This window comes from Thunnus maccoyii, chromosome 18 (assembly GCF_910596095.1).
Source record: "Thunnus maccoyii chromosome 18, fThuMac1.1, whole genome shotgun sequence".
Classification (NCBI taxonomy): Eukaryota; Metazoa; Chordata; class Actinopteri; order Scombriformes; family Scombridae; genus Thunnus; species Thunnus maccoyii.
The window spans coordinates 6,969,489-6,992,868 of NC_056550.1; the positions used below are offsets into that span (position 1 = coordinate 6,969,489).

General features: G+C 41.1%; 4 protein-coding genes across 5 annotated transcripts; 1 reads left to right on the forward strand and 3 right to left on the reverse strand.

Moving 5' to 3' along the window:
• Positions 1 to 155: 155 nt before the first annotated feature.
• ankrd54 (ankyrin repeat domain 54) lies at positions 156 to 5,138 on the reverse strand. The gene is made up of 9 exons (XM_042393021.1): positions 5,025 to 5,138; positions 4,408 to 4,859; positions 3,649 to 3,696; positions 3,455 to 3,553; positions 3,158 to 3,229; positions 2,864 to 2,911; positions 1,434 to 1,558; positions 1,163 to 1,270; positions 156 to 981 (listed from the first exon to the last, which is right to left on the reverse strand). Exons 2-9 carry the CDS (start codon positions 4,802 to 4,804, stop codon positions 907 to 909), a joined length of 972 nt encoding a protein of 323 aa, XP_042248955.1. The 5' UTR covers positions 4,805 to 4,859; positions 5,025 to 5,138; the 3' UTR covers positions 156 to 906.
• A 135-nt stretch (positions 5,139 to 5,273) lies between these two features.
• On the reverse strand, positions 5,274 to 12,149 carry foxred2 (FAD-dependent oxidoreductase domain containing 2). Of its 2 annotated transcripts, none has more exons than XM_042393019.1 (10): positions 11,998 to 12,149; positions 10,893 to 11,110; positions 10,443 to 10,748; positions 10,086 to 10,337; positions 9,051 to 9,374; positions 8,724 to 8,890; positions 8,263 to 8,428; positions 7,745 to 7,971; positions 7,457 to 7,627; positions 5,274 to 6,105 (listed from the first exon to the last, which is right to left on the reverse strand). In XM_042393019.1, the coding sequence occupies exons 2-10, from the start codon at positions 11,105 to 11,107 to the stop codon at positions 5,873 to 5,875; spliced, it is 2,061 nt and encodes a 686-aa protein (XP_042248953.1). In that variant the 5' UTR covers positions 11,108 to 11,110; positions 11,998 to 12,149; the 3' UTR covers positions 5,274 to 5,872. The 2 variants fall into 2 exon arrangements, with proteins under 2 accessions (XP_042248953.1, XP_042248954.1); XM_042393020.1 differs by having other exon boundaries at positions 10,893 to 11,113.
• A 2,167-nt stretch (positions 12,150 to 14,316) lies between these two features.
• On the forward strand, positions 14,317 to 17,035 carry hmox1a (heme oxygenase 1a). The gene is made up of 6 exons (XM_042393022.1): positions 14,317 to 14,627; positions 14,717 to 14,775; positions 14,881 to 14,992; positions 15,087 to 15,302; positions 15,388 to 15,660; positions 16,184 to 17,035. The coding sequence occupies exons 2-6, from the start codon at positions 14,726 to 14,728 to the stop codon at positions 16,340 to 16,342; spliced, it is 810 nt and encodes a 269-aa protein (XP_042248956.1). The 5' UTR covers positions 14,317 to 14,627; positions 14,717 to 14,725; the 3' UTR covers positions 16,343 to 17,035.
• Positions 17,036 to 17,148: 113 nt separating this feature from the next.
• Positions 17,149 to 22,869, reverse strand: mcm5 (minichromosome maintenance complex component 5). Its single transcript, XM_042392456.1, has 16 exons — positions 22,532 to 22,869; positions 21,663 to 21,789; positions 21,433 to 21,561; positions 21,168 to 21,340; positions 20,852 to 21,007; positions 20,494 to 20,663; positions 20,208 to 20,379; positions 19,984 to 20,095; positions 19,331 to 19,474; positions 19,178 to 19,243; positions 18,921 to 19,097; positions 18,691 to 18,803; positions 18,457 to 18,585; positions 18,199 to 18,341; positions 17,859 to 17,986; positions 17,149 to 17,536 (listed from the first exon to the last, which is right to left on the reverse strand). Exons 1-16 carry the CDS (start codon positions 22,702 to 22,704, stop codon positions 17,435 to 17,437), a joined length of 2,214 nt encoding a protein of 737 aa, XP_042248390.1. The 5' UTR covers positions 22,705 to 22,869; the 3' UTR covers positions 17,149 to 17,434.
• Between the last annotated feature and the right edge of the window lie 511 nt (positions 22,870 to 23,380).

Genomic DNA, 23,380 nt, shown 5'->3' on the forward strand with positions numbered 1-23,380 from the left:
ATATATATGCTTATATTGAAATAACTAAATCATATAACCATATAACATGCAACACAACTGAGACTATGGAGGACCACGATCTATAATTTATTACTTGATTTTTTAATGGGCAATAAAAAGAGGCATTATAAAAAAGATACATAGCTACACAGATAAAGAATTCAATGTATTTATTCAGATATATCCATCTTCCAACAACAGCCAAAATCCATTTTTACAGTACAGTTCACATCCAAAACATAACATGCAATACAAGAGAAAAAGGCAACGTGATACAAAGATGCTGTTGATAAGGAAACCAAAAAATACATGTGTGTAACATGTGAAACAGCGTAATCATTTAATAAGAAATGTGTCTAATAATCATCACAGAACTTAGCTAATAAAGGCAGGCAAAAAAGAGAACATGTCAGCAAACACACACAGCTGTGACTCACTCTGTCTCACACACGCGCGCACACACACACACACACACACACACACACGCACAAAAATAGAGAGCCGAGGTCCAACCGCACTTCTGGGTCAGCTTCTGTTCCACTAGCTTCTTTTATTGTTTTCTTTCAAGAAAGCTTTAATGTGACACAAGTCTTTTTTTTTCTTCATATTCTGAGCTAAATGGGCATCTAGTAAAATTTGAGCATCTTGTCATTTTAGCCAAGATATAAATAATTTTGTTAGCGCTGGACAATAACAGATCCCATGAGTGAAAGCTGTAGTTGTTAAATGCTAGCAAAACCATAATTTTTGCCTTGGTTAAAATAACAAATGTTACTTTACTCCAGTACAGTAGTATTGTGGACAGACATTTAGTTTCAGTCCACTTTTGCTTGTCCGGTCATGGCTAGTGGAGAAGAGGCTCGCTTGAGAGGGAGCAGGACTTCAGCTCTCTATACACTTTATCTTCTACCTATCTCCCAAATTCTGTTTCTGTAGACTGAGTGATGTAAAACTGGCCAGTAAATCAGTCACTTCATCCACCTGAAAAAGCAAAAATAAATATAACCATGTGTGAGCTGGTGAGAGAAATATCTAAATAAATGCATGATAAATCATCAATACATGCATATCTAAAATCACACATCTCAGTTTAGTTACACCATAAATATAAGTTATTATGAACGTGAATCTGATAAGCATTCAGGACGTATTTAGGTCTCACCTGCTCTTTGGTGCGTGTGTGCTGCAACTGTGTCGAAATGTGCTCCAGCCTCTCTTTAGCTTCACTCTGGCCCATTAGGTTCAGGTATTCCCTCAGCATTTGAATAATCTGTAAAGGAAAGGTATAAAAAAAATGTAGGCGATAGTAACCTGCATAAATCACCGCCATCAATTAAGGAAAGCAGATGCTTTTTCCTGTCAGGACCATCAGGATTTATCTGTACCAAAGCCCCAAGTCATGATTCAAGCTGGGCAAATTACTCATCCTCTACCTGTGTGACTTCCCCTCTCAGGGTTTCTAAGCTGCGTGAATCTCCCTCCTGCAGAATGTTCAGCTTGGAGCGAGCTAGATGCAGAGGGGTCCTGCCCGCTCTGTCCAGAGCATCCACACGGGCTCCTGTACAGAAACAAAAAGAACACAAATCTCTCAGTTACACAGATGTTTTAATGAATACTCTATTACAAATGACTGAATATAAATCTAACGACATCACTCAGAATTTGTTGAAATATTGATATATTTATTTGTCCCAACCACACTGTAATAGTTACATTTTTAATATGCAGACATACATTTTGAAAGTGTAACCTACAAGCTGGCTACAGGCATTTATGTGGTTACAGTCTTACAACTGAACTATATTTGTTGAATGCACATTACTTTAGCTTGAAAATATCAGCCTCCAGGTAAATAGCCATGTATCGGTGGGAAAAGTACTAGGAATGTACAGCTGGGAATTATTGAAATTATATACCAGTGCCACAGAAAATCTCTGTTTCCCATTGGCTGGCAGGTGTCCAATTAAATCATATACTGGGACACTTATAAATAGCACTGGTGAACAATTTATTCTCCATTCTCAACCACTGCTCATTAATAGTTAAACTGATTGACCTTCCATTTTTAAAAGACTAATAATGTTAGCAAAAATAGGTTTAAAATGGATGGTGATTTATATGTTTTTCTTTTCGGTTTATGTTTATTAAGTGTTAAGCACTACGGCTATCTTCACATCCACCTTGTCCATTATTTTCCCATATCAGGACATCTTAGAGAACATTATTGTTCTTGTGTTATTATTACTAGTAGGAATTCAATGTTACTGTTTCTGCAAGTAGTGGTGTCAAAGTTCTTGGGAAAAACAAACAGACAGTGTGTTATTGCACATATTTCATGGCAACTTATCTGTCTTACATACACCAACATCTATGTGAATTGTAATTTCAGAGTGGCTGGAGTTGGTGCATTGAAACAGTTTAATGCACCTGTATGTACATGGGCTAAAATTTGATTATTGTTCTAAACATGTACGTAAACAAGGTTTCTAGCCAACCTGAGTAGATGCAAGAACATGCTGAAGCTCTGGGAACAACAAACCTTTGATTTATATCTTCTTACTTGAGTCTAAAATGTTCAAACAAAAAATCAAAACACAAGACTACACTTGCTGCTGAGAATACACTCGCTGTATTTTAAGTAGTTTAACAAGTGACCATTAAAATATGCAGGGCAATCCACCTGAGAAGCCTCTCCTTAATGCACACCTAGTTGTGCATTATATCTTACATAAGCGCCTTCATGGCAACAGAAACCACACTGAAGATTGTCCCCCATAGAAAATGTTTAAAAGAGAAACCCCAAATGTGAAACTGTGAGCAACATGCCCACACAAAGAATACAAAACCTCTACAGTGGTCTCACCTCCTCTGAGCAATGTGGTGATTACAGGCACGTGGTTGGTACAGGCCGCTGCAGAAACACAGGTTGAAATGGGCATATTGCAACATAAAATACATAAATAAAGCTGTTTAAAATGACTTGTTACATGCAAAAATATCACTAAAATGTTTATGTTACTCTGCAGTATATCTCTTCATTTAAACAAGAGCACGCCAAACGCAGCTGCACAGTTGTGTGTCACAATAAAACCAGTCATACGCCTTACTGACCACAGTGCTCTAGTTTTTACAGGTCACGGTTAATGTTCTTTCTTACCCAGATGGAGGGGGGTGTTCCCAAGACTGTCTCGCTGGTTGGGGTCAGCGCCGTAGCTCAGCAACAATTGCACTGCAAACATAAGGAAGCATATTCTTCATGATGATCTTGAAGGCCTTTATTAATATATTAAAATATTAATTCCTCTTGATAAACTGTCTTCATTACTTTTATCTTGTGTGGGAGTAAAACTACAGGGGCAGCTACAGAATCACAGAGAGTTGTTTAGTGTATTGATCAAGGACAAAACAGCAATACAACACTGTCATGTCATTCTAATAACCATCACCAACCTACCAATGCTCTCATTGCCATTGCAGGAAGAGAAATGGAGGGCTGTCCTTCCCTTGTCGTCTGCTGCACAGGGGTCTATGTCGTCTTGCAGGAGCTTTCGTACTGGAAGAACACAACTTTATCAGCAAAAAAAGAAAAACAGCCTTCCCTTACACTACTCTCAAGGCATTTTCACTGTATCACTTCACTGTTCGTACCTGTGTCGATGTCGTTGCTGTTTGCCGCTTCCCTCAGTCTTTTCGCAGCTGTGGAGATAAGACATTCAAAGTAAAAAGGTATGTAAATATTGCTTTATGATTGGATGAACAGGGTCAGATTGCACGGCCATCAGAGCAACAAACAAAGACTGCATTCAGAGGAACAGGTGGCTTTATGATTTCGGTTACAAATTACATCGTGTAAGAATAGGAACAGGACTCTCTCTGCTCTCTGAAAGCTTTATTAAGGACTAATCACACATTTATCTGTGACTGATAAGGTATCCATGAAGGATTTGTAGTTCAGAGACTAATTATGAGGGGAAACTGTCAGAATATGAACAGTATGTGAGAGTTAACAGGTGAAACTAGATACCAGCTGGGAAGCTGGTTTTCATGACCAGCTAAATGTCTTCTTCTGTTGTTATTTACTGTATTACACTGTGATACAAGGTGAGCCTTTACCTGTTTACCTGTTCAGTAATATTCAAATTACTGATATGTCTTATCTAGAGGACCATACCAGCGCCTTGTTTACATACTGTATGGAAGCTCAATACTCACATACAGAAAATATCGTCACATTATTGATACCGAGGCACTGAGTCAAAATATTATTACATATTAGCTTGTATTTTGTAGCTAAATGTCGTCTGACTCAACACCTATCTTCGTCTCTTGCTCTCTACACACACACTTTGTTTGCATTTCAAATGAGCACACAGTGTAGCTATATTTGTCACATAAACTGTCCCTTACCATAAATATCTTTGCCAATAGGACCATGGTTCCGTGCAGCTCTGTGGTGCCGCCTGGCCCTGCTCCCCGTCATCTTCCCCAGCTTGCTCGCCACACCACCGGCGCCAACCTCAGCTCGCCCCGGCTCCCACAACAAGTGCAGGTACCTCAGCTCTTTGTCGTCTCTCTGTCCGACTCGACCCAACACCACCTTGCCTTCCCCAATCCCACTTATTCCGAACCCGACAGCGGTGCCCCCGTCGTCCATGCCGTCAACATTATTACCGCGATGCTCTCCGTCCTCCTCCTCCGCCTCCCGGGTTTCATCTTCGGGTCCAGGCTCCACCATGTACTCCCCCTCGGAACTGGAGCGGTCGTTATCCGAGGCTGTCGCAACGATTGGGCTCCACCCGTCCATACTTTATCGTGACATATGGGAGCAGTGTTTACACGAAACAAGGTCCTTACTGCTCCTGTCGAGGCAAAAAGGAAATAAAGCAGTCGCTAATATCAGGAGTCAACTTTGAATTTGGCATTTGCTCCGTCTGGTGCCATTGCACGGCGTGTCAACACAGAAACCCCCCCATTAATGTCCTCCCATCCTGGCTAATTGTAAGTATTTTAATAATAGTGGATACCTTTCCTTCACAGCACCAAAATGTCCCCTATTTCACATTTTCCATTTCATCGAATAGCAGCAGTAGTAAAAGGCACACCCATTGTACGGTCACAGCTTCAGAGCAGTACCGACCAATCAGATTCCGTGTTGTTCATTTGCTCCCGTCCAATAGGATCAAGGCAAGCAGGCAGCCAATCACACGTGTAGCGTAAAATCCCTTCACAAAACATATTCGTGTGAGTAAAAACAGACTGCATTTCCTCTTCAATGTGTTTAATTTAATCAGGTAATATGTAAAATGTATAATGCATAATCATGTTGTAACACCCACCCTCCACCTTTATAGATTCACATACATAGACACACATCTGGATTCTTGTGATATGAAATGGCACATTATAGTGTATATCAATATTCTGTGAGGAACAATAATAATAATAAAAAGGGAGCTTTCGAGGAACTCAGTGACTCTCCAATGATAAGCAGCAGTTTGGGTCTCCAAGAGGTCGCACAATAATTCGCTGTGAGATGATTAACAGAAGAGGAAAACTATACACAAAGTTTTTTTTTTCAGACTTTCCTCATATCCGCTTTTTTTTCTTGTGAACTGCAGGATAGTTTTACTTCTTTAGGACCCATTAATGTAATGAAACTAAAGCAAGGAAAATCACTCTTTGGTTGAAACAGTACAGTGGTGACGAGGGGTTGCACAAGCCAAAAAGGTCAGGAACCACTGATTTGTAGGATGGTGTTCTGTCAAAATATTTGGTTTCATGGAGGGGATTATTATATGGGTGCTGGAGGTAGAAAGTCAGAGGGACCTAAATGGTGCCATAGGCATAGCTTTAACACACTTAGGTAAAACAATCAGAAGTCAAGTTTCAATCCTGAAGACATGGAGGCTCCAGCTTGTGCCAGGTAGTTAGAGAATGCGGTGTCAGCCCCTGATGTGTCCGCATCCTGCTCAGTAGGCATCAGTCCTGTGCCGAAGAAGTGCTGCCTCAGCTGACTGCTGTGAGCGACACCCTGCTGCTTCAAGTATCCTTGGCGGCAAAACAACGGCGGCTTGCGGTGGGTAAGGGAGAAGCGGAAACATGATTCTATAAGACAGGAGAAAACACAGGAATGAGTCGCACCGCCGTCTGCTCGACAACCAGTGACATCACATCAGGTGTCACCACCAGCTGTCACAGGAAAAAAAATAAACACCTTCTGTGACGTCATTAATTAGAGGTGTGGCTTAGAAATGCAACATGCTTAAAAGTTTCATTTTTGATTTTCTGCAATTGTGATCCAGTGTGAATTTAACCTTCAAGATGCAACTTCCCACACTACTACTAAAGAATATCTCAGATAGCAAACTAACGGACAGTATCTTTAATTTCTTGGTCCACATTTTTCTTTTGGCTGCGTTTTTCTGTTTGTCTGTCTGTTTTTAAAAGTCTTACACATGCATGGTCATCCCCACCGGTGTTTTCACTTATTTTGCCTATTCAGACCTCTTCTCAGGACTGTGTGGGAGTACAGACGCCCCTGACTCTTCTTCTAGTTAGTTGCACAACTTTACTATTGCCACAAGCATGTGCAGTTTGATGACCTTGCATAATTTCCAGAGGTGCAATCAGCCTGAATAAAGGGCACCTGTGTGGATGTGCAGGACAGTTAAACTATTTAAAATCTCAATTGTGAATGTCTGGTTTCCATCAGTTTCTCTACTGACAGGAGCCACAGTTTACTAGACTGCATCATCGCTACATTACATGTTGTATTTTCAGTGAGTGGCATGATTCTAGTGGGTCTTTTTCTGTATCTGTAGTGTCATTACTCTCTCCACCGACACCTGAACACATGATCGAGTCAATAAATATTCTCAACTTTATACAACAGGTAGAAAATCGCACGCACATTATTAAAGTTAACTTGCAGGTTAAAGGAAAGTGGAAAAAAAGTCAACTGCAACACCTCAGGCAGTCCACTACTACTGTACTGATGAACTGCAGACATGCCATGATTGTAAATGTTTATATGAAATTAAACCATATATCAGCATGGCACGCTGTCCTCCATTTGTTGCCATATGCTGTGTGAAGGGGACTCATTAGAAATGTGTTTATTTTAAATATTACAAAACATAATAAATAGATTAAAAAATAATTAATCAAAACATTTGTGTGAAAGTAATATTTTTAAAATCGTATTTGTAGGGCAATACTATTTTATTGATTATTATGAGGGATAATCTGCAGCTCTTCTGTATAATGTCCCCATTTCAATAACAGCTTTTTTGAGCCGTGTTCATTGCAAGACGACCTTGTTTACTGTAAAATATATATACTTTTTTTTTCTTTTTTGGTGAAAAACTGAGAATGATGAGCCTTACATGTACAGTTTAAATCAATAAACATATTTAATAGGGCTAGGAGCAGATCAGCTGTCAACATGCTGCTTTACCTGCATAGAAGGCTCTGAGGTCAGTCTGGACACAGTGTTCCAGGAAGCGCCGCAGTGGCTGGATGTGTGATATGGGACTCTCCCATTCTGCAAGAAAGTCCTCAACCATGTGATGAATTGCCTTGGGCCTCGGTAAAGGCCAACCATGGGGACGGTGCTTCATTTCTTCCTCTGGGGAAAAAAATGATTGTGTAAACCTTAATACAGAATTCATTACCTATCAAAACTGCTGTGACTCTTTTCCTAAAACGTACTTTAACCCTCTAATGGCAGCAGGATTCTACTCACCAGTAGGAAGTGTATCATAGTAGTATAAAACCGGGTGGAGAAAGTGGGATTTCCAAGCTTTGGTCCAGTCTGTTACTGCCCTGCCACGACCCAGATAGTCAATCTTCTTCTTCCCGTACTGCATGACCAGAATCACCAGTCCATGGTTGGACACCTCATGGCCCGAGAGAGAGGAGAACTGAGGCAAGGCCTGGAGTGGAAACTCTTCCACGTATTCACAGTGAGAGCTTTGAGTCAAGAACAGAACAAAGGACCAAGATATGATGAGCATGAAAAGGATGTAACTGTAGCTTAGTAGATAAGATGTAATTTCCAGCATAATATAATAATATACATATAAGATAATTTTGTGATTTTACTCCTTTGAGGAGCATAATATGTAATGAGTACAGAGGAGGGACATTTATAAGATGAATAACCTGTTGTTACATTCATCTAATTACAAACAAATTGACATTATCTTTGTGAATATCATCCATGTTATTATTACCTGTAACATCAAAATAATATCTGCTTACCCTCGGAGCAGTATAATGTCCCCAAGGATCTCAAACATTTGGTACGGCCCAGAGGCCTCGCCGACCCGCTTCAGAATCCAGGACTGCAGCTGTGTTGTCAACAGCTTTGTAGATGGCCACAGGTTGCTATGGTAACGATGTTCAAGTACACGATGTACAGCTCGCACTGTGGCAGAAGATCCAAACAGTTCAATTAGACATCACATTGATTTTTGGTAGAACTGGCACATATTTGATGCAGCAAAGAGGAAGTGACATATTTGAATGCACAACGGGGTACCCAATTGATCTAAATTCCAATTGTGACACATTTTTGTACTATAACCACATTGTGTTGGAATCAGACTACATAGACCAAGATGTGCTGTGCACGAATGAAGGACAGGGCCTTTTTTTAAACAAAAAAAAAGCTTGAAATGCTCGAAATGTCACAAAATTACAAATATCTGTAGGACTTTCACCTGTATAACGGAACCCATGGATGAACCCGCCAGCAGATGAGCGATAGTCTCTGGAGTGGGCAGCAGTTCCCAGTACAAACAAACCCGGGGTGTCTTGACCTTCATACCAGGGTGTCACTGCTGGCAACCTCCCTCTCGCATTCGCACTGTTCGGTGGGCAGGCAGAGCTAGGAAGATTAAAGAAAAAAACAACTTAATATTGTCAAAAAAACAGCACTTTTTAAAACATAGCAATATAAGAGAGTGTGTTCGTTAACAGAACAGTACATTAATGCATGGATATTGACACAATATAGTAAGATTACCATGTTACATGAATCTACCTACCTGTCAAATATGCTGAAGTTGAATCGGAATCCAAGGCATCGAATTACTCGGTCGTAGGGCTTTCGCATGGAGAAGTTGTCAATGTGATACCCCGGCAGTTCTTCTGCTGTCACATCAGAGCCGTTCTTTTCTTTCTGGTTTTGTATGTACTTATTTAAAGTCACATACAACTGTCCCTTCTTCTCTTTGCTTTGTTGTTTTCTGCCTTTTCTCCTGCTGCCTTTCTCCTTGCGTTGAGCGATAACTATTTTCTCCAGGTGAGCTTCCACTAACCCGTCAAGGGACTTCAGCTGGTACGTGTCTATCAGCTCATTATTCACAGCTCTGACAAAACAAAAACAATAGTTCAATTTACATTCATGATACTGAAAAGCTCCAATACAGAACAGTTGGTGAGGTTGATATATGCAAAGGATTAATGCAGAACAGTTCATTCCTAACCAGGGGTACTTCTGCAGTTGCCAGGAGCTACATGGAGAAATTTGAAATTATGATTTGATTTTAAAAATACATCCACATATTTAGTATGCTATAACACCTGAACACTACATGTTGTACCTGAGAGTGTACTAACGCTAGTTAGCAAGTGAGCTGAAGAGTCTAAACAGTTAGCTAAAAATAATGGATAACTCACTTAAAAAGAGTTACAAGTGACGGATAAAAAGTTCTACCTTAAAATAAAAGCTAAACAGATGAAATAGTTAAGCTAATAGCTAAAAGTAATAGAGAAATGGTTGTGAATGAAAAAAATAAAATAAAAGTATGAATCCAAACTTGACTAAACCAATCTGCACACTGACAGGTCAATTGCATGAAAAATGATTGCAACAAAATCCACTTTAATAAAGTTAATAATGTTATACAACATTCGGTTTAAAATGAATTAAAATGAACATGTGGAACATGCTGGATTGTGTTGATAGGGCCGTTGGGGTTCGTCTGAAAAATGAGGTTGGAAACCAGTGATGTAGAATTACAGCAAAATTATAGAGGCAGAAGAGATAAGTAAAGAAGTAATCAAATCCTTAGCTTTACCTGAGATCTCCCACATAATGTGTTTGCCAAGCCAGTCGAACAGGGCTTCGACTGACCATGTGGACATGACTTGCTCTTCCCAGGATGCTCTGGGCTGTTTCAAAAGCAGAGTTCCCCTTGCCCAGAATAAGGACAACCTGATCCTTATAGTCCTCAGGGTTAGTGGAGATGGACTCATAGCCCTCAACCAGGTCAGAGCCAACAAACTCTACCTCCTGAGGAACCCACAAACCTGTGGCTACCAGAAGGACGCTGAGGGAGAGAGGACACCACCACAACATGATGTGATCCACAATCCTTCAAAGTTGTCTTTCACATGTGAATTTTTCATCTCACGTTGAGTATAATGCAAAATACCTGCATTTGTAGTCCGTCGCATGTTGATCAGTCAAGACGTAAGTCCTGCTGGTGGCTGACTGCACTACCCTGATCCTTCCAACATCCACACCATACCGGACCCTCAGCCCGAGCTCCTTCACAAACATGGACAGGTAGACTGGGAAGGCATCAGCTGGTGGGTAAAACTCACTGCTGACTCGCTTGAACAGGAGGTCGGGTTTATCACTCAGCAGCGAGTTCCAATCGTGGCGCAAGTTGAACTCTCGGTTCTGCCTTCCTGTGTGGATCTTGTTAATGCTAATGAGCTTCCTGTGCCTGGGATATCTCCACACAGAACAGAGAAGGCATGTGTCAAATGTGATTCAGGGCAGGAGGATAGTCGAGTACAATTTTCTTGTGCTGCATTTCCATTTCCCCGTTATGGTTCAAGCTCCACTGCCCACCATATGAGAAGCTTTGACAACTTACTTGTTAAAGAAGCTGCCCGGTCCTGAGTTCCTCTCCAGGATGATGTAGTCTCTTTTAGCCTTGGAAAGGAAGTGTCCCATCTGCAGTCCTGCAGGCCCAGCTCCAAGCACACAGTAATCATAGTGATGGGTGCTGTTGTGATGGTGGTCATCAACAGAGCATTTAACAAGGCCAATCAGGATGAAGAGGATCAAACAAGGAAGGCTCGAATCCATAACCTGCTGGACGAGAGACAGCGCAGTGCAAGTGTCTAAATAATGACAGGATAAAATCACACAATAAATCAATAATAACAATAAAATAGTGCAACAAATATAATTCACTGAACATTTATATGCAACACGTGCACTGAATTTGGCAAACAGCCCTTTATGTTCTCTGCCCTTGCAGCCTGGAACACCTTGCTGACAGATTTGCAGCTACATGAGCTGATCCCAATCACGGCATTTTAAAATGCAGTGAACGGTTTGGAGGCAAACTCAGGTGGAATTTGTAATTGCTTCCTTAGCTGGATCTGTTTCCTCCTGTCTGTCTTTTTTAGGATTCTGTATGTTTGTTTTATGTGATTATAATGTTTGCTTACATGTTGTTTGAAAGACTATATTGCTGCTATTTTTGCCAGGGCTCCCCCTTATAATCTCAATGAGACCCACCTGGTTAAATAAAGGTTTAATAATAAAAAAAATAGAACAATGTAGAACCATATAATCTCCTGCTAAGACATACAGAAAGGAGCTTTACATGTTTTTTTCATGCAAAAACTATGCCAAGCTTGCTATCAAATGGGTTTAAAGGAAGCCTGCATGGGTATTTGGGCCATTACAGGCAACTTTCCTTACATCCTGCACTCTGGAGCATATATATACAAATTCAACATTAAAGTATGATGACACCAAACTACATAGGTAGCTCATGAGATAAAGTAGCGACTCCAAATAGGTGTAAACATGCGAAGAAAGCGCAGCAGGCTCTTGATAGGAATCCCCCGGCTCTCCACGAACTCTCCAGCCGATGTTATGTCACTGTGTTGAGGATGCGGCGGCTGCCATAGCCCGCTGAAGCAGATGTGAGGTCGCCAACATGTAAACGTGGACACCTGCGTTACCTTTTATATGAGTCGATCCCTCGCGCGCGACATCTGTGGTTCAGCATGTAGCAAACCCGACGACACAGCTACATGTTTACTATCTTGCATTTTTAAAACGCCTTACATGAGTGTATGTGAACTCCCCTCTGAAAATCCACTAGCTCAACCCACTTCCCCTCAGGATGACAAAAAACCAATGGAGCGCTGCTTGCATAAAGGGGGCGTGATTAGAAAACAGCATAGAAAAGAATAGAGTAGAATAGAATAGGAGAGTGTAGGCCTACTGCATAAAAGATGCCCTATATTATCTGTCCAATTTCCTGTGGGGGATGTGTGTGTGTGTCATATATTGCATGAACTTAAAGATCCCTCCGGGAAAGTTTGAAGACATAAAAATCCATCCATGAATATGCAAATATTTTTTTCATTTTAAAAGTTTAACTTCTGAACAAGATGCTTCATTAGAAAGCGCATTTTCATTATATGTGAGCTGGAGGCTTAAAAAATGCATATTTAACCATGATTGGCTCCAAATTAGTTGTGATGTCACAAATCATTCAGATTTAAGGTGAACTTAGATAAACTTTCTGTTTTCCTCCATGAATGTGAAAACAGCCCTCTAGATATAAACACACTCACTCAAAGATGACTTTGCATAGTGAAACTCAGACATTCAACTGGAGGAACAAGAAGAAAAACACATTTTAATTTTTCTTATGTTGCATTTTAAATGTAGGACTTTTACTTGTGATGGCAGATTTTTTAAATTGTTGCATTGGTACTTTTACTGGAATAAAGGATCTGAGTACTTCCTCCACCAATGACATTGTATTTCACTTCAGCGGACTATCTTCCTGGCCATAACTATATAGCTTTACTCTCTTTCTCTCTGAGTTTAAAAAATATACGCTTTAACTGACACCATCTTTCAGTTTATACACTTGAACAAATGCACACATTTCTTTTAGGACTTTGACTTCAATGCAACTGAATTTATCACTCACACTTATTTCAACAGTGCTTGAACTTTAACTGAATCTTCAACTTCCTTCTTTAATCTAAACAGATTCATCAGTTTCACTCGGCACGTACACTGAAACACTCAGTGCAGTACTCAGTACTTCCATTTTAACTGCCATTTACACTTTCAGTATTTGTAGTTTGCCACTTTCATGGTGAATGTATGTTACTATGTAACTAACTATTTTTAATGTATATTGATCTTTTTTTATTGTTAACATATTTAATGTTTTTCTTTCTTATGTTTAATGTTTGTCTTATGTGTACAGCACCTTGAGTTAAAACCACTGTATGAAAAGTGCTATACAAAGTGAACTAATACTTAGTGTAATAGTTTCTCATTACATCATTTATATTTACTTTATGTTTTACTTTTAAAAAGTCCAAACTAACCTTTCTGCATTGTCTTCATCGTTGCAGATAGTTAATGACATATGACAGACCTGTTACTCAGAGTAGCCTGTATGCTCATAACATCATTTAAACTTATCTTTACTTCAACCATTCAAACAAATGATATTCTTGCTGATAAAGACCTTTACTCACCCTCATGTAGATGATGTTTGTGACCTTGAAGAAAGTAGCCGCACCTGGAAGATCATTCAACGGTTCTTGTAGTTTTTGTTAAACTTTTTTCCAGGTGAGACAGGAATAAATATTTACTTACAAATACAACCTCCCATTAAGTGGTCTCCGCCTACAGCACAAGCCCTTCACATTCAGTAGTATGCCTGCAGACATACTTGTACTAATAAAGTATGTCTACAAATGGTCAAGAGGGCTGAATATTTGGGGTATTTTACATACTGACATTGTTTGACTATTTCATCTGTGATCACTGTGAAACAAAATGACGTATTTGGTGTATCTCTGTGCCACAAGTGTTATCAGTGGTGGAAACAGTATTTAGTTCCTTTATTTAAGTAAAAGCAGAAATACCACAGTCTAAAAATAGTCCATTGTGAGTAAAAGTCCTGAATTCAAAATGTTACTTTAATAAAAGCAAAATGTACTTTAAAGTATGCTGAACGGTTCCTTTCAGGGTTTTTTATTATTGTAGTATATTATATTATATTATTGGATATTACTACAGATTAATACAATATACTACTAGTTAGTTTAATGGTAGAGAACTGCATCGTATTTTATAAGCTCATCATATTGTGCGATTAAACTGTTAATCTGTAAAGTAACTATTAACTGTCACATAGATGTAGTACAAATTTCCCTCTGAAAAGAAGTCAGGTTGAAGCATAAAGTCGTATAAAATGAAAATACTTAAGCAAAGTACAAGTAGTTCAAAATTGTAGTGAAGAACAGCTCTTACCCCTGAGGATTCTTTTACCAGAAAACCTGTCTTTAACTGAGCTTTTGATTTCTGCCTTATCATGTTTTCTGCAACTCATTCACACATTTGCTCTGTCATGTTAAGCCACAACAGTCTGAGTAATGTGAGTCAGCAGTCACACTTCCCTTTTGACTCAGCAGCTACAGCACATCATGCATGTATAAAAGAGGCAGGACGGAGCTTAGAGGCCACACTGGACTCTCAACTCAGAGGAAGTGACAACTGTCAAGCGAACATATTCCAAACAGCGTAACCGTGAGAAGACTTCGATTCATCACAGGTAAATATAAACGCGTTATATACATCGTTACATGTGTTGTTATTCATATCAAATGTGTTTTATTAAACCAAATCAACCATTTCATACAGTCTGCAGAGATGGAGACCATGAAGAGCGCAAGGAAATATGACACAGAGGAACCGGGCAGGTATGTTTCCTCTGAGTTTTTAAAACACACATCTGCTTACCTGGATATGATTTTACACTTTGAAAGTTCCGTCTTAATAATTGTGTCTTTTCTGTGTTGAATCAGTGATTTATCAGAGCAGATTAAAGCAGCCACTAAGGACACCCACATCAGAGCTGAAAACACAGAGCTCATGTTGAGTTATCAGAAGGGAGAGGTCACCCTGCTGCAGTACAAGGTAAGCTCTGTTCACTATCTGGCTTGACTTTAACACATTTGTGGTCATAAAGAAAGTCCTGAGCAGTGAATAATCCAGTTTATGCTTCTGTCAGGTCCTGCTGTGTTCCCTGTACGAGATCTACAAGGCACTAGAGGAGGAGCTGGACAGAAACTCTTCCCATCCAGCTGTTGCCCCGATATACTTCCCCCAGGAACTCGCCCGTGTGGAATCTCTGGAAAGAGACCTGGAGTATTTTTTCGGCTCAGAGTGGAGAAAGAGGGTGATTGTTCCCGCAGCCACACAGAGATATGAACAGAGACTACGACAGGTGAGCGCAAGAGAAGACATTCACTCAATATTCAGGGTGGGACTGTTGTGAAATGATTTATTAATGTAAATGCACTCTTTTACAGGTTGGTAGGGAGAACCCGGGGCTTTTGGTGGCCCACGCCTACACTCGCTATCTTGGCGATCTGTCAGGAGGACAAGTGCTGGGGAAAATTACCCAGAAATCTCTCGGCCTGAGCAGCAAAGAGGGGCTTTCGTTTTTCTCCTTCCCTGGCGTGACCAGCCCCAACCGCTTCAAGCAGCTGTACAGGAGCCGCATGAACAGCATCGAGCTGACGGAGGAGGAGAAGGCGAAGTTGCTGGAGGAGGCGGTTGCTTCCTTTGAGTTCAACATCCAGGTAGGGCTGCACAAAATCAAATATTGACCAAATACCTCGATATCAATATTGCAACAATATTGTAGGGATGACTATTGGTACTTTCACAAAATGTTTACACAATGAGTAGTCATCAGTAATGTGTATATAATGAGTAAGTGAGTAAAGATGAATAATAGAACAGCTAGAACAGTCTGTTAAGTTCAGAAAATGACATCACTTTACTGTAATGCAGCCTTTAAAACCAGGAAAAGAACAATTATGCCATGTCATGATATCCAAAATCTAAAACGATATCTACTCTCATATCATGATATTGATATTATGTTGATGTATTGCTCAGCTTTACATCCAGGGTGAGAAATTGAGAAATTAAAGAGCAGATGTAAAGTCTGAATTAACTTCAGAGATGAACAATGTGGAGTCACTTTTGGCAACAAAAGTGAAACTATTGAAAAGAGGAACCTGATCTGAGCAGAAACATGCAGAGCAAGCATGTTAAAGAACTTGCTGACTATTTTTCTGCCTTGCCCCCCTGCCCCAGGTTTTTGATGACTTACAGAAAATGCTGAGTGTCACAACAGAGACGGTGGACCAATCAAAGAACAACATCGTCAACTTCCCTTCTTCACCCATCATGCAGTTCACTGTGGGATTGTGCGTCGCACTGGCCACTATTGGAGTGGGAATCTACGCCGTGTAGTCTTTGCCAGCACTTGCAGTTGATATGCACATACAGCACTTTATTCACATTACATAACGCAACAAATGAAGACTGAAATTTGTCTCATCCATTAACTAGAGAATCACAGCTGAAACAGTGATTTACTCAAATGTAATGTACTTGTCAAATGTAATTTGTATATATTTTATCAATCTTACATTAACATTGTCTTCATAACTCATCTTTTTTGATTTTAGTGTCTGATAAAATTTGAATTTGAACAAGTCTACAGCCGAGCTCTCCATGGCTGTACTTTAGCGCAGCGGTGCGTCAAGCAGATGTCGGCATGCTAACAATGTTCAGAGCACGTCATCATGATTATATTCTTCATATGTTATCAATCTTTAATTTTGTCATCCCGATTCTCATTTTCATTTTGCCATTTGCATCTGTTCTGTACAAACAGCATCTACTGCATTCTGTCCATCCTGAGAGAGAGAAAGATCCCTCTTCTGTTGCTCTTCCATCTGTTCTGTTTCTACTTATCCAATTTCAGGGTCTATGTTGTTGATATTGTAAAGCCTCTTGAGGCTAAACTGTGATATTGGGCTATATAAATAAAACTGACTTGACATGCCAACATTTTACTAATTAGTAATAAACAAGCTGAGGATGATGTAATTGTAAGTTTTTTCAATGATTTGTTAATAAACTTAATTTCATGGATATCCATCCAGTAGTCATCATCATTATTCACTCAAAACCATGAATGGAAACCTGCTGGTGGTGCTGAAGGTGAAGTCAGGGGATCGTTAAAGCATGGCTAAAAACTTCAAGTCTCAGTGTGATTTCAAATACTTTAATTCTTTACAGAGCATGCAGACACTTGACATCACCTCTGTGTTGATACAAAGCATCATTACCAGCTGAACAGTGACACCCTAAACATGTTTTCAAGTTTACATCCTGATCCATGTAATCAGACAGTTGCTGCAATGAATCCAGATCCGACAGTTTCAAACAGGTTTCAGAAGAGATTAAGACGTCTACTTGCAAATACAGAAGAGCACGAATAGGAAAAAACTATTTACATCAAGAACAATATGGATATGTGTTAGAGCTCGGTCTGCTCTACTTGACTCTGTAGAGCACTTTTCTCTGCATGCGGTGTTGAAGCTCTCCCCTCCTCAACATCAGGTGGAGGACTTTGAAGATGGCGTGCTCTGGATACTTCTGCAGAGAGGTGAACAGAGGAGATTATTCACCGGACTCAGAACTAAATGATCATTAAGTTGTTGAATTGCTTTTTAAATCAAACAAGAGACTCAATTACTGGACTGAAACATGTATTCTTTTGTCTTTTTGGAAACAGTTACTTCCCATATTCATGGAACACAGGAGAGCTGACAGAGACTCAAGTCCAGGAAGCTATTTGGTTCCATATCTACCCGTTATTTTCTCTTTCAGAAGAAATCCAGATAGCCTAAAGCTGTGTGTGAGTGTTTTAATGTACTTTATGTGTCGTTGTCCTCTCTTATGATTTTCTCAGACTGACCTGTTTGGTGAAGTCTTGGACGATGCTGTGCTCGGACACCTGTGAGCCGATAGCAAAGCGTCTCTTCAGCTGCTTCTCAATGCGTGAGATCATTTCCTGATCCTCCTGAGTAGTGAAGCCCTCCACTCCTGCAAAAAAAAGCAATACACGGTCACTCTAACCATTTGAACGGTTTATGATTTATAACTATTAGCTGTTTATTCATTACTTTTAACAATTTAACCAGAACCTTTAGCTAACTGTTCTGTTCAGCTGCTACAGGTCATGTATGTAGTTTTACTTTACAATGCTGAAAGTCAAATACCACAGATGTTTATATGTTCATGTAATAAACACACACCTGACAGGCCGCCGGACAGAGCAGCGTCCAGTGTGGAAACCTGGAAGAGTCTGAGGGCCTCGTCAATCTCTTCTTCTCCAGCCACGGCCTGCAGCTTCATCTTGGCCAGAGACTCTGAGATCCGCACAACAGCCTCCAGCTGCCTGAAAAAGCAGAAGCATTAATGATTACTGGAGAGCATCGAAAGCGGAGTAAAACATACATGTTCATCACTGATGTGTAAGATGTAAAAGATGAAAAGACGACATATTAAAATACCTGACGGTGATGGGGATGGAGGGTCTTTTGTCGGTCTCTCTTTCATGCTCTCTTGCGCCGCTTCTCATCACCACGTATCTGTTTTTCAGCTTCTCCGCAGCTGCAGCAGACAGCCGAGGGCCACATTTACTGTAAGCAAACATTCAGAGATGAACTTCATGAGGGAAGCAGACACAATCGCTCAGATGAAGACTGATTCAGCTTTTGTGTCGTTAAAAGAAAAATCAGACTCACGTTCTGGCATAGGCAATGTATTTCTTAAAGGTGGCCAGTGGAATCTCGCCTTCAACACCCTCCGTCTGTGTCTGAGCACTCAGGTGAACATTCATCACGTGACGAGCCAGTGTCTACAAGCAGAGAAGTATAAACATTACATTTCAATATTAAATGTTCGTGTTGCTTTTGGAGATTCAAAGCAGTAAACTTCCAGTCAAAAAGCATCGGTCACACATGAGCCTCCTTACCATGTCTCTCTGCTGGTCATGCTGGTCTTTGATGATGAAGATCATGTCAAAACGGGACAAGATGGTGGGCATAAAGTCGATGTTGTCCTCTCCCTTTGTGTCATCCCAGCGGCCGAACACGGAGTTGGCTGCAGCCAGCACTGAGCAGCGAGAGTTCAGAGTGGTGGTGATGCCAGCCTGGAAGAGTCAACATGTTAGTGAACCAAGTCAGTAAAGTAAAGACACCAGGCTTTTTAATCCACATAAACAGTTCTTACCTTGGCGATGGAGATAGTCTGTTGCTCCATGGCTTCATGGATGGCCACTCTGTCATCTTCTCTCATCTGAAGAACACAAGTACAGTTTTGTTTTTAGTCTCAGAGCAGCTATGAAGTTAAATACACAACTCCTGCTACTCAAACTCTTCTTACCTTGTCAAACTCATCGATGCATACAACTCCGCCGTCAGCCAGCACCATGGCTCCTCCCTCCATGATGAATCCACGAGTGTTCGGGTCCCTCAACACAGAAGCAGTCAGACCAGCAGCACTGCTTCCCTTTCCTGAGGTATAAACCTGACGGCACAAACATCACACCATTAATGATGAGGTCCAGTCCAGATATGACTCGGAATAAAAAAGGGAACTAATTATGATTTTTTCTAGAGCTGCAACTATTAGTCAATTAATTGATTAGTCGATCTGCAGAAAATTATTCTGCATCCACTTTGATAATTAACTAATCAAGCAAAGGTTTTCAAGCAAAAATGCCTAAAAGAATCACTGCTTCAAGGCTCATAAATTAAAAATTAAAAAATAATTAATTATTATAAATTTATGACCAAGTAAGTTTAATATTTGGGGGTTTTGGACTGTTGGTTGGACAAAATAAGACATCAGATGACATAATCTTGTGCTCTAGGATATTGGGTGTTTACCATTTTCTGATTTTTCATTGACCAAATGATTAATCGGTCAAATAAAGAAAATAATCTCAATAATCAGATGAATCGATAATGAAAATAATCGTTATTGCAGCTCTCATTTTTTTCTGTTACATAAAGCTCAGGAGAACTGATAATTACCCCAATAGGTGAGCACCTCTCCACAAACTTAAGCAGCTGAGACTTGGCTGTACCAGGATCTCCCAGCATTAGCAGGTTGATGTCTCCCCTGCGAGTGAGACCATCCGGCAGCCTGGAGGACAGGAAATAAACAGCATTACTTAACATGCAGGGGAGAAGATTTACAGTAAACCTTACTGATGGATTGGAGTACTGATTTTTCCATCTACATCCGGCAGCCTCACCTCTTCCTTGAACCTCCGAACAGCAGACAGGTGATGGCCTTTTTCAGATCGTCACTGCCGTAGATGGAGGGAGCTACGGAGCGTGCCAGAGAGGCGTAGATGTTAGGAGAAGCAGCCAGAGCTCTCAGTTCCTCCTCTTCCTGTGGAGAGACAGATCCAGTAGTACCACGACCTGGAAGAGACAAAGAAAACATGAGCATCTCACCAAGGCCTCTGATTCTCCTACTACATGCTAGAATCACATTTATCAACACATGAGGGTCTCAGTGCAGAAATTCATCTTCACCTGCTCCTTCTGTGTCGATCTGGATGCCGACCACTCGCAGGTAGGATGAACGGATGCCCACACCAGCGCTCTTCTCTCTGCCTTTGGTCTTTGTAGCGGCCATCTTCTTGATGGAGTAGATTCCCATGATGGTCACTCTGTTTCCTGGGACCACACGGTCACACAGATACCTGAGAGGAGGAGAAACGCCGAGTTAGCAGTCCCTCACATTTCTCATAATGTAGAAGCACAGCAGCAGCAGTATGGTGCAAGTACTGTTGTAATGAAGAGCTGAAATAAAGTTTGCCGAACAGAAAACGTGAGAAAACTCTGCAATACAGAGATGAAATATAATGTTTCTTCAGGTTCTGTTCCTCACCTGTCACAGTAGAGCTGTAGGTGACGGGGCATTTCTCCATGTGGCACAGCATCTGGAGACTCCTGCAGGCGGAGCGTCTGGAAGTCAACGCAAGTACAGCGGTCTGGGACGATGAAGTAGGGGTCCACGGGACACTTCACCCTTCCAGGATTCTCACTGAGAAAACAGAACATATGTGGATGTAATAAAAACCGATAACATCTGCATCCCTCAGCTTTCCAATCGTCTGTGTGAGGAGGTCAAGTTGAAGCTGTAATTTTTATATACTATCTACAGTCATTCCTATTGTGTCACTGCTCCTGATGGTCATACTCACGTGTTGCACTTGCGTGGCAGAGCGTAACCCTGCAGGCCCGGAGGCAGAGGGATGTTGTTGATGACTGAGCGACAGCCGCGACACTGCAGACACACCTTGGTAGCCTTCGCCTTCACCGCCGTGGCTGAGATGATGATGCCGTGTACCTTTACCAGACGGGACACCTGCTCGGACTATAAGGGAGAGAAATGACAAAAATGTGATCAAATTGTCAGCGGTAACTATGACAATGTGAGACACAAAGAGGTGTGTAGGTATGTTTTACCTTGAGGTTGCGAATGGAAGCCTGATGCGCGTCACTCTTCAGCATGACCTGGATGTCCTGCACCGTCTCCTCCCCGACAGGCCGGGGGCGGGTCACCTCATCGGCTACTTCCTTTGCAGCTTCCTCCAGCTGGAAATGAGACCAAAGTGTGAAGATGAGAATAATCGTGATAAACTGGACACAGAGAGACTTAAAGAAGGGGGTTAGTCTTCAGTGTACTGATGACCTACCAGCGGCAGGTTCTCCGTAGGCAGCTTGTAAAGACAGTCCGACAGATCCTCGTCAAAGCTGGCGAGGTCCTCCATCTCCACCTCTACCCAGTAATCCCCCAGGGTGTAGTGTCTCTTCAGCTCATCTCTGTAAAAACAAAAACATGCATGTCACTTCACAATAATCTATTTTATGCTAATAGACTGTTTGACAAAGATCTGAGTAGTCCCACTGCATGCTTTTTAAAAGGGAGAGTCACATTTTCCAAGCTTGTAAAAACAAGCCACCATACAAATGTAAATTAGACCAAATTGCCTGATGACATGGAATTTGCTATTTACTACTCAGAGCATCTGAATGCCAGCTGTAAAAACCAGATTGCTGGCTGTTTTTAGCAGCAGAGGCAAAAATATCCTATAACATGTAGTCTCTAGTGTGAATTTAGCTCCTGCCAGCTGGATCCTACATTTCCCATAATGCAACTCAAAGCAGTTTCTCCTCAGAGCCTCCTTCATGCCCACTTCTTTCAAGCTCCACACTTGCAGTAGTTCTGTTAAAACTTCTCAAGTCTCAAACCCAAACTTAGATGACCTCGATGACATCATCAGGGTTATATTCAGACTTTGATAGTTTCCTCCAGAGCTACAGAAGACATTATAATGCTACACAGTACTGCTCATCACAAGTTAACTGAGCTTTATGTGTAAAACAGGTGTTGGTTCACCCACTGGATATATGATCCACAGGTTATGTAAATGTTATCCATCTTTTTTTTGTTTTAGCTAATGAGATCCCCCCCCCCTCACCTGCTCACCCCGATAACTTTCGTACAGTCCCTCATTATGATGTCCCTTTATCGTTTGTTTACACGTGCAGCCGGTAATGTCACCTGTATTTGTATGTGAAGCCGGTGCGGTCGGTCCCCTCTCTGAACTGCCGGAGGAATTCACGGAACCGTTTCTTGATCTGGACCCGCTTCTGTCCGCCTTCATCCACGCCGTGTCCCTCTCCTCCTCCGAAGCTGTCGCTGTAATACACTCCCGGGTCGTCAAAGCCAGACATGCTGAAGGACGTCGGTGAACAAAACGGCACAAATAAAACTCGGGTCGGATACTAGTTTTTCTTGATTAAAGGAAACACGCGATAGGTATCAACTGCCAGAGACAAAGCTGCTCAAGGTTTCCTTTCGCGGCAAAAACTGAACTCCTTTCCGTCTCTTTCCCGCGAGTCGCTCCTAGCACCGCCCTCTCCTGTCCTCTGATTGGCTGAAAGGAAAAGGGACCTGTTGTTATTGGTCAAAGCGGCTCCAAGAAGGCGTGACTTCAATATAAGGGTGGGGCTTGTAAGCAGTGATGGCGCGAAAAAGACAAGAGAGGAGGAGGAAACACCGAGGCATGTGTCACAAAGAAGCTTGGATGAACCTTCAAAGTGCAAACTGCAATCACATCTCACACATAAATACATTTACCATCCTAACTAATAAGTGTTCACGCTGTTCTTCAGGAGCTATCTGTCGTGACAGGATTTAGAGTGTAGTCAGTGTTCACAATGGAGATATAGTGACAGTAAAATAAAGGTAAACAAGGTCTGTATTTAAGGCATCATGTGACATTAATGAATGATGTTATGATTTTCGATGACTAGTTAGACTGTCAAACAATATTCATCCATAATTTACAAAGCTTCCATGAAAGACCAATGCCTGTTTAACACATGAAAATTAAAGATCTGCTTTTAA